The 10,373-nt window shown below is 46.2% G+C and overlaps 1 protein-coding gene and 1 long non-coding RNA gene across 5 annotated transcripts; both read right to left on the bottom strand.

Moving 5' to 3' along the window:
- Positions 1-478: 478 nt before the first annotated feature.
- LOC103650491 (uncharacterized) lies at positions 479-9,492 on the bottom strand. 4 transcript variants are annotated; one of them, XR_004857185.1, is made up of 7 exons: positions 9,171-9,492; positions 4,415-4,513; positions 3,972-4,125; positions 3,679-3,799; positions 3,372-3,602; positions 2,634-2,748; positions 479-1,064 (listed from the first exon to the last, which is right to left on the bottom strand). It is a non-coding gene; the product is annotated as an uncharacterized lncRNA (long non-coding RNA). The 4 variants fall into 4 exon arrangements; XR_004857186.1 differs by having other exon boundaries at positions 3,693-3,799; positions 9,171-9,481; XR_004857184.1 differs by having other exon boundaries at positions 2,634-3,295; positions 3,372-3,799.
- LOC100216762 (uncharacterized) lies at positions 6,474-9,127 on the bottom strand. Its single transcript, NM_001143162.2, has one exon. It carries the CDS (start codon positions 9,093-9,095, stop codon positions 6,570-6,572), a length of 2,526 nt encoding a protein of 841 aa, NP_001136634.2. The 5' UTR covers positions 9,096-9,127; the 3' UTR covers positions 6,474-6,569.
- Positions 9,493-10,373: the final 881 nt, after the last annotated feature.

Genomic DNA, 10,373 nt, shown 5'->3' with positions numbered 1-10,373 from the left:
TCATAAGTAAGCATGTCATGTCAGCTAGATCGAGTGTATATTGTGAATTCTGAAGTTGTGATCTTTATGAACTTGTTATACTGTGAACTTGTTATATTGTGAACTTGTGATCATTGTAAACTTTTTATATTATAAATTTATGATCCTTGTGAACTTGTTATGTCATGAATTGTGAACTTGTGGTCTTTGTGAACTTTTGTCAACTTTGTTGTATTATGAAGTTTGATATGTTTACCGATCGTATTTTAGATTTCGACCGTTACCGGTGTATTTTCCGCACCAAACTTTCATTTCCGATGTTTCCGAAATACCGATATCGTTTCCGTTTCCGGAATTACCGTTTTCGATTTTGTTTCCGATAAAAAATATGAAAACGGTAATGGTTTTAGTGTTTACCGACCGTTCCCGACCGTTTTCATCCCTACGCATAAGTAACTGGAATGCCGGAATGACCACCCACTGCAGACTCATGAAAAGCTGATAACAATCTTTGGTGCAGTGTCAGTGACTATCCCACCCAAATTCGGTTTTTATAGCGAAGAATTCCATTGTGCCATGAATAAGATGGTACTGCTTTAGCATCAATGGCTAACTTGGCCATTATAGTCGAAGCCATATCATCATGGTGCTAAGAATCAGAAACATTTGTTATCCATTGTGGAGTGCAAGTAGACAATGCCGAACAGGAGAACTGAACCTCCGGATGCCTGGACAATGCATCAGCCGCACTATTGTCAACCCCTTGTATATAATTTTGTACTGCAATCCCAATAAACGAGTAAACATTTTCTGTTGCCATGGAGTGTGCAAACATTGTTCATCCAATTGAACGAAGCTGCGATGATCCGTGTAAATGTGAAACTCCTTCAACTGCAAATAATGGCGCCAATGATCTACAGCAACCAGAATCGCCAGATATTCTTTCTCATAGGTGAACAACCCTTGAGATTTAGTTCCCAAAGCCTTGCTCAAATAAGCTATTGGGTGCCCGGACTGCATTAAAACAGCACCAACTCTGTAGTTGTCTAATCTATAGAGATGCATCATAATAGCATTGATTCATCCTAGTTGATCATCAAGAATAGACATTTATTTGTCAGTTAAAAATAGCATTGATTCAAATGGTTCAGATCAATGAGGTACACAAAGTTGACATCAACTTCACAAGTTACATGAACCAAATCTGTAGTTGTCTAATCTACATAGATGCATCTTAATGAGATTAATGAAGAGCACAGAAAGAAGTTATGAATAGCTGTACATACTGAAAAAATGCTAGCATCAATCAAAATTTACAACTTGATGAAGCAGCAATCTAGAAATTACAGGTCACTCGACAAATTAAGGGAGTACTACCAATTGTTCACTCATCTCATTTAACCATTTGCAGATTTAGATACACACCGTTGGATTTTAAAAAATTAAGATATCTTAGTTTGACATTTTTTTTGAGAAAGCACCAAAAATGCGTATTTTGATGCTACGCAAAGCTTTGTATAACACAACATAATAAGCAGCAGGTCGATAGGCAAATTCAAATAATGAAGTAAGGCCCTCAGCCTGCAGGCCTAGGAAAGAGAATGAAAATCAGTTAAGCAAAAGAGAGCTGGATTACATTTACACCAAACTAGTGTTCATATCTGCTTGAAAACAGCAAGCGCCAACAAAATGAGGATCCTCATGGCAATGACAGAATCACAACCATTAAGAACAACATGACACATTAACACTAGCACGACACCTTAATCTAAGACTCCAGGTAGGCATTCATACATAAATTTTCTTTCGCGGGCAAACAATAATTCTTTAGAATAAATGTCACTACCATCATTTACACCTTCCAGTATCAAAATTTAGCAAAAGCTATCCACAGCAACTGCCGTGGAGTATGGTAGGTCAACTGCATTGAAGCAACAGCTGAACACAGTTTATGAAATAAGTACATAAAGAATTAGCACTTAACAACCATTACTGTCTACGCACATGGAATTCCATCAGATTTATGACTTAGAAAAAACAGTGCTCAGTAGCAATCTTCGTGGAATGAGATTCAATACAAATGCAAAAAAAAAAAAAAAAAAATCAGCCCGGGAGAAAAAGACCACCCTCCCGGTATTATATTAAGACTAGGTGAATGCCCGTGCGTTGCTACGCAGTGAACATATTCTAATATAAGATACATTAAAATTCAAAAATACTAACTGCCATTTTATGTTCTTGTAAACATCTTTTAAAAACTAATTTTTTTTTGCATACCTTCAAAGTATTACACATCGAATAAATCCATCATATGCAGTAAAATTCAATGCTCATTGGTCACTCAAGTATACATGCTCTAGACATACTATTCAAATGTATAGTTTTTGTTATATATCTAAAAATATTGGAACGACTTATAATTTAAAAAGAAGAGAATGGTTATAATTTGAAAAGAAAAGAGTACAATGTCTAATATTGTTGCCACACAAATATTGTATCCATGGCATCCTTGCTTTCTTGTTCTCACGAGTCCTGGATTAGTAGTTTTACAGAACAAGCCTCTCTCTATGTTGACAGGTTTGCTGGTGCAGTAGCTGCCTAATAGGAAGTTAACTAAGTAAAAGGAAATAAGCCACAGAACAAGCAATAATCACCTGCATCTTCATGCCATCTTCAGCAAGCCACAAGTAATTAGACTCGTGGGATATGAACTTATGAAGTTATATTCGAATTTGGATCTTCAATCCATCAAGCAAGCATATTCAATACCTACACAAGATTCCTTGCAGTAATCAGTCAAACAACAGTAAAAAAATAAAACGCAGTGTACACTTATAATAAAAGTTTCTCAAGTTATGAGCATAAAAGTCAACAAAATTGACAAATGATAGTCAGAAATACACTATACTCAAGAGTCAAGACAAAGAAATCCATCCCAGACAAAGGACTGTGGATTGAACATATCATTCTAACATCACAAACTGTTACAAAGAGAAAAACATTTGAATAGTTTGAACATATCATTCAACTAATGTCTTGTTTGGCATAATCATGTACTGTTACAAAGAACTGTGGATTGCATAACTGGATATAGTTAGCAAAACCACAAGTGCTTGTAGCATAAAATGCATTTTTCATGAATACATGATACAGATCACATGACAATTCAGGATAGTAGTGGGTTAATGCCATAGTAAGCTAAGACAACACAAGCTGAAAGTTAAATGAAGCACTGAAATCTCAAACATCTTGGCCTTTTCTTCTAGGAGAATAAATAAATCCATATTAAAGTTGCTAGCATATGACCTTGTGATGCCTGCAGCAAGAATAGGATAAATAAAACTACACCTCCTTTTATAAGGTTCAACAAGCAATCTTAGCCCTCAAATTACCTTATTTACAGGACCAATGCAAATGTTACCATTGTTGCCATCTTCGTGTGAACATGCTGCATCACTGTTTCCAGGTCTTTCTCCCTCAATTTGCAGCCATTCCAATGTACCATAACTGGTTCAACGACGACACCAATGAGAGGGAGGTGCCTGAGACCCCTTGATGTGCTCGCCTTGATCAATGCCAGAGAAACAGCCAGTGCTGCTCCTCGACCTCTCTACGGGCTCTTCCTGAATCGCATATGCAAGCAAGAACAACATTTAAAAGAACAAAGTTTACAAATAAAAGAAAATATATATTGCTCACCTAACACCTGTTACCTGCCTTACTTGACAATGGATGCAATTATGTGAACTATCCATGCAATTTGGTCTTCAATGACAGATAGCTCATCAGCATCACCCGGAGCTGGTAATCTGGACCTTTTCTGTAGTAGATTTAGAATGTTTTTATTTATAGGCAATTTTACTACCCAGATTGAGAATGTTTTTATTTACCGTATGAGCTTACACGTATGAGTACCGTTTTATATACCAGGCAACCATATCTAAAACTTGTCCATAAGGTATTTGACAGGCAAGACTGCAATACGTACTCACCGGAGCCAAGGACAATGAGACAACGCAATCTGGTGGCGCACAACCTTGACTCTGGTTGGCCACTGTGCCACAGTACGTAGAAGAAGCGGACTGTGAGCACAAAGACAAGTAATGGAAAGACGTAGCAGGCGGCCACCACGGCATTGAGACCCATCTGCATCAAAGTAGCAGAGGATGGAACAAGGAATTTACACATCTATCTTCTATATTACTTCTAGTTTGACCTGTTCACCTAAAGCAAAGCACAACTATGTAAGGCACCAAGAATTCATGTCAAATGATCGGTTCATCTAGTCATTCATGTGAAACTATCAACAGAAAAGAGCAAACCATATTCCATATTCAATACGGATAACATGTTGGCAGCCATGGTACTCTAGTCAATTGCATGGCCGATTGTTTAGATTCACACAAACAAAGCTTAGAGGGGACAACAAATTCACCTTGCTCAGTGTTTCTTGAATCTCAGCGCTCTTGAAGGTTGCATCTGTTAGAATGAAGGTCCAGACATTGTCGTAGACCCTGTTGGTGTGCAGATGACCCTGTACAGTGATAAGGAAAGCCATCACATATCTAATCTGATAAGGTTTCAACTGCCGAAATGGAAAGAAATACTGAGTACTGAGCTGCGAAAGCTACGAATCTAAAAACAAAAATGTACAACAGTAATGACAGGAGAAATAATAACAAGAGAACAAATGAAAGAAAAGCTCGTTTTTTTCATCGCCAGAAGAAATGGAATTGGTTCCAGACTTAAAGCTATCAGTTTCCAGCTTTGCATAATAACAATTTTAGCACGTGACTGAAGAAGTAACACATTGTATTTTTCTGTTTCCAATCAATGAACAAATGCACTTACATCAGGTAACAAAGGAAAATCTGTTGAACTTTAAACTAAGAAAATGTTATCCCCGTTCGTTTATAGGTGGTACCAGTATTTATTTATTCCAACCATGGGAGCATGGGACAAACTGATGCCCTTCCTAGCCCATGCATGTGAAGGATCCAGATAACTTTGCCTAGTATCCAGGTGCCGACAAATGGTGCTGCCGATATTTCAGACGAACGCAGAGTTGGAGATTTCCACAGCAAAACTAAGGAATGAATACAGATGAGTTAAACGAATTGCCACCAGACTGGTGCTTAAGGTGAAATAATATTTACCTCTCTGCGGGCTGGGTGGCGTGCCTCGTACTGTCGTCGCCTCGCGCTGGTCTGTTGTCTCCCGGCCACTGGCTTCTTCCCCTAGAAGTATGGGTACAGGAGTAGGAGGCCCGTGATGGCAGCACCGTCGTCTAGCCCGCCTTCTGCGCTCGCCGTCCCGTAGTCTCCCCTCGGCTTCTTTCCTCGGAAGTAGGGGTCCAGGACCAGGAGGCTTGTGATGGCCGTGCCGCCGACCTCCACTTGTTCCTCTCGAATCCACTCAAATCCTCGCCATATAGGGGCCCCAAATCACCCCCGAATTCGCAAGGAAATGTCGGAACTCAAACCCACGCGCTAACCACGGGTGACGGAGGAGTAAGATGATGGCAGCGCCATCGAGCCCGAGGAGGTCACCGCGGCGATGGAGGAGTAAGCAGCGGCGTCGAGGGACTCAATGGTCGGATCTGGGTGTCGTCTCTATGGAGGCCCACTCGACGTCAAGCTCTTACCGCAGCCCCCGCGCGGCATCCTCGGTGGCCTCCTTGTCCCCACACCGCCGCCTCCAGCTCCTCAGGGAGGGAGCAATCTCCGAGGGGGTGGGCATGGACCTCCGGTCAGTGCGAGCCCCGGTGGCAGGGGGCTACGCACGCGGGGGAGGGGGTGCGGCGGCGTCGGTGTCAGCTTGATAGACGTGGTGGCGGTGACGGGCGGTCAACGCGAGGGCGCGTGGGGGAGGCGAGGGCATGGAGTGTGGACACGAGATTTCCTAGACGCGAGCCATCGACGACGCGGGCGTGGGATTGCAGGTGGGGGAGAGCGGGGAATGCTGGGACAGGGCGGCCGGCGAGATTAGCAGGGGAGAGCCGTGGTGAAGGTGGTGGACGCCCTCCTTACCCTCTTAAGGAGTAGTAGAGAAGAGAGTGAAATATGGTCGCGGCCGAGAAAACTCCTGAACCTTGGCCTCCCATCATTAACAGGCCGAGTCAACTGTCCAATCTGCAACGGCCCAACCGAAGGGTGGCGCGCAGGATATCGACCATCGAGAGCGGGTGGGCCACAACGTGGAGATTTTTTTAACCAAACCCCGAAATTTGCCCCCGAGGGGATCGAACTCGGGACCTATAACCACAAAAGCATTTCAGTGTACAACCAGAAGTGTTCAGGTTAATTAGGATTGCCAGCAACTGCATAAAGCATAAGTCCTTCAGCAGTTACAACAGATCTTACGGATCAAAATTACCAAAGAGCCACGTCATATTGACAGCACCACCGTAAATACCAGCAGCACAATGAGACATACAACATTATCCAGCACATTTAGATATAGATCTAACCCCTTTCTTCTTTAACGGAGATATTGTTCAAAAGAGCTAATGAATTGACATCTCTGAAAAGTTTTACACAACAGGGAAGAAAGTAAAAACATCATGCAAGTCAAAGGCTAGGAGCGATCTACTAGTGTGGTCTTCCAATTCGGTTCATGTCCATCAATTGTGTAAGAGTTACAGGACTCCATCTGTCGATTCCCTCTTGAAGTTGTGCATAGAGTAGTCGCTTCACAGAGTCTATGCAAATACTAACTGTGCCGAACTCATACACTGGCATGCCATTATAGAACTTGCCAACTCTAGGCATAAATAGCAAACCTTGTTCCATTGCATATGCCTGTATAGACTCCTTGAAGCTCAAATCCGCCATGGCTGCTCCTGGCACAGCATGGTAAGCTTGCTGTGCTGCATCAAATTGTCGCTTCTCCGTTGCCCTCAAGTAGCCCACATTCTCCCTAGCCCCAGGTTGCACCACCTCAAGTCCTTCAGCAGCTTGGTTCATCATGTCAAGACCAGCAGTTAGAAGCATCCGTATGCGCTCATTGGCAAGTAACTCTGGTGGGAAAAGGCCCTTCCATCCCTTATACCAGTTCATTATCTCATTGAAATCAGGATTTGGTGAGCACAACCAGTGGTAAAGAACCTGCTGCCACTTGCTGAAGAAATCGACTTCCAACATATGGACCATGAGCTGTACTGGGATTGCAGATGTCCACAACATCACCCAGTTGAACTGATCGAGCTTCTGGTTTGCTGGGTTGATCTGAAAGTCTTGCAACGCCAATCTCAGTTTAGGAATGATATACCGCACAATCAGGTCTTCCCAGCTTGCCGAATCAAACACGTCTTTCCACGGAGACAACACTGCATATGCTGAAGCATCATGTGCTTGCCATACATGGAGGACAGTGCTCAACTTGTATCGAATAGAATGGCACAAGGTCTCTATCCTTTCCCTTAGCATTGGCAGCCATGGATGCACCCAGACATGGATCGGTATGCTTTCCCTGCGAGGATCCCAAGAATCCACGGCAGCTGAGAGCTTTGGCATGATCACATGCTCTAGTAATGATTGAAGCAAAACAGGCGGCAGCAACTTCTTATTATCCCATAACTCAAGAAAGTGGAGCATTGGTTCCGGTTCCCTAGCCTCCCACGAATTGGTTCCTGATATCCTCACAGCCGGTAGGATGACTTCACTAACAAGCTGCACATATGGTGTCATTGATGCGGCACTATCTGAGAAGTCATATGGTTGGTCCCCCTGCAGCAGGTCCTTCCATTTTTTCATGACTTCTAACCCAAATTTTGGATCATGCAGGGGCTGCCACCCCTGGAAGACGCGGATTAGGAGCGGATGAGCGTATCTGCAAGCAATCCATGCGATGCTACACATCTTGAACTCCTCCTCAAACTGCACCTTCAATCCGTGGAATGTCTGAATCAACCCATCCAGAGTGAGCATGCCGGATGCATCATCGTCCTGGACCTTCTCCAGTGTCTCTGCAATTCTCTCCATCACAAGCAACTGGCGTTTCTGCGATGCCTCTTGCTTAGCCACTTTTTCCTTCTCCCGCACCAAGCTAGCCACCTTCTCCTGCTCCCGCCGCAGCTGGGCGTCCAACCTCACAATATCAGCCCTAGCCTCATCAACAAGCATGCGGACATTGTACTGCAGCTCTGGCATGGGCACGTCATTCGCCTCCATCTCTTGTTCTTCATTGAGACCCTTCAAGTCTGTCAGCACCCGCGCCTGTGGCCCTCGCATGTCAATCACCTTCTGGACAACAGCGGGCTGTTCCTCCTGTTCCTGCTCAGCACGCATAGCCAGGAGCTCATTTTTCGTCAAGATTGGAGCCTTCTTTGTGGTAGCCTTCTTGGACCAACGCTTCTTCTTCGCTGATGCCGGTGGAGGTGGTGGGGCTGGCACATTCTCCTTAGCAGACATGATCTTGGGCTCCCTGAACCCCTCAACGCTCCCCAGGCCAGCGTTCTTGGGTCGCAGAGTGGACTCAACCGGCGCAGTGATCCCCTGCTGATTCTTGCCAAGGCCCATGCCTTTCTTGTACCCCATCATCCGCATCATCTTGGCCACCTTGGAGTTGGACTCCAGGCTCCCAGGAGCGGCGGATGGCTCCCCGGCCCCGAGACCCGCTGCCTGTCGCCGACGGGCCGCCATCTCCCGCTCCCGCTCCTTCTCCTCCCGCCTCGCGCGCGCGCCGTCCCTGATCTTGCCGAACATCGCCGGCAGCATCTCGGTGTCCCCCTCATCGTCCTGATCCTCCTCCTCCTCCTCCTCCTCCTTATCGGCAGCAGCGGCGGCGGCGCGCCCGAGCCCCGGCCTCTCCTCAGGCTCGGGCTCCTGGGTGGGCATGAACTTACCGGTGGAGACGAACTGGACGGGCTTGGTGAGGTCGGCCTCCCCGCCGCCGTCCTTGCGGCGCTTCCGGCGGCGGCGGCGGGTACCTTCGTCGTCCTCCGAATCGTAGTCGGAGTCGCCCTCCGCGAAGACCCCGTAGATGGCGTCATCCCGGGTCTGCGGCGCCCGCTCCCGCCGGCTCCGGTAGTAAAACTCCCCGTCGCGGCCGAACCGCCCGCCCTCGAAGTCCCCCTCCATATCGAACCGGTCCATCCCCTCCGCCTCCTCCGCCATGGCGGCGGCTCTCCGCTCCCCTGCCCTCAGTGGCGGAGGACGGAAAAAAATTTAGGTATGGCTTGGCGGACGGACCTGCTCGGCGGACGGCGGAAGCTCGGCGCGTCGCGCTCGCGGACGAACCTGTTCGGCGGACGGCGAAGCCGGAAAGCACAGCAGCTCGGCGGACTGAGGGACAGTGACAGGCGGACAGCGGCTCGGCCGGCGAACGGAGGCACAGCACAGCCACAGGGGCAACGGCTCGGCGGACGGGGAGGGACAGCGGCTCGGTGCCTCGGCGGACGGCGGAAGGCACAGCGGCGGCCTGGCGGCTGACTGGGTGTGTTCGTGAGCCAGGGTTAGCGGCTTAGCGGTAGGGCACCAAATGGGTGTGTTCGTGAGGCCTCGGCACGAATGGAAGCTGGGCCGGCGGACGTACCTGTTTATTTTATTTTAGGTATGGCTTGGGCCATAATAAACTATAATGGGCCCTCCGCCCCTGCCTGCCCTCCTCGGCTCCTCTAGGGTTAGGGCTTCACCCCGATTTTATTTTCTTTTTTTGTGTGGAATTTTTTCCTGGGAAGACGACGAGTCGCAAACAGGCTACAGCGCGCTCCGGGTCTCGGTGCCTTTGCGGCGTGAGTTTTTTACTATTTTGTCACCCTGAAATGAGTGGATTCTCTGTAATGTTACGTTCGTTATGGGCTTCTCTAAAACATCTCTCTTAAGTGCTAGGCTTCTCTTAAATGCAGATTACCCAAGCAGTAGCTATAAATGTGACTGATCATATTTCAAAGGAGAGAACAATTGCATATGACGAGGATAGCCCATGTATGAAGTTAGGCACCCCGTATCCTTCTATGAAAAAATTCAGATTGGCTATGAGACAATATGGAATAAATAAAGAGTTTGAATTGGGTATTGAGGCAACTTGTCCAAACAGGTATAGAGGGTTTTGTAAGTCTGATGGTTGTTTTCAGCTCATTTTGTGTTAAATATATGACAGGTTGTATGTTAAATATTGTTTGAGAGAAGTCAGGGACAAAATAGACATTTTATGTACCTGTTGGTTTATTAGAAGCTGAGAGACAGTGTATAATGACATTTGAGAGAAGTCCAGTAGCTGAGAGAAACGTTTTAGAGAAGTATGTGGCGAACGTGACATTACAGAGAAGCCATCGTTTCATAGTGACAAAATAGTAAAAACCTCTTGCGGCGTTGCCGTGCCAGGACGAAAGCTCCTAGGATGACGTGTCAAAATAACACCCGTCCGTTCTCACTTCAGGCCCCCTCGTCCGT

This window comes from Zea mays, chromosome 3, assembly GCF_902167145.1.
Source record: "Zea mays cultivar B73 chromosome 3, Zm-B73-REFERENCE-NAM-5.0, whole genome shotgun sequence".
NCBI classification, from domain to species: Eukaryota; Viridiplantae; Streptophyta; class Magnoliopsida; order Poales; family Poaceae; genus Zea; species Zea mays.
This window is presented reverse-complemented; position numbering and strand designations above follow the sequence as displayed.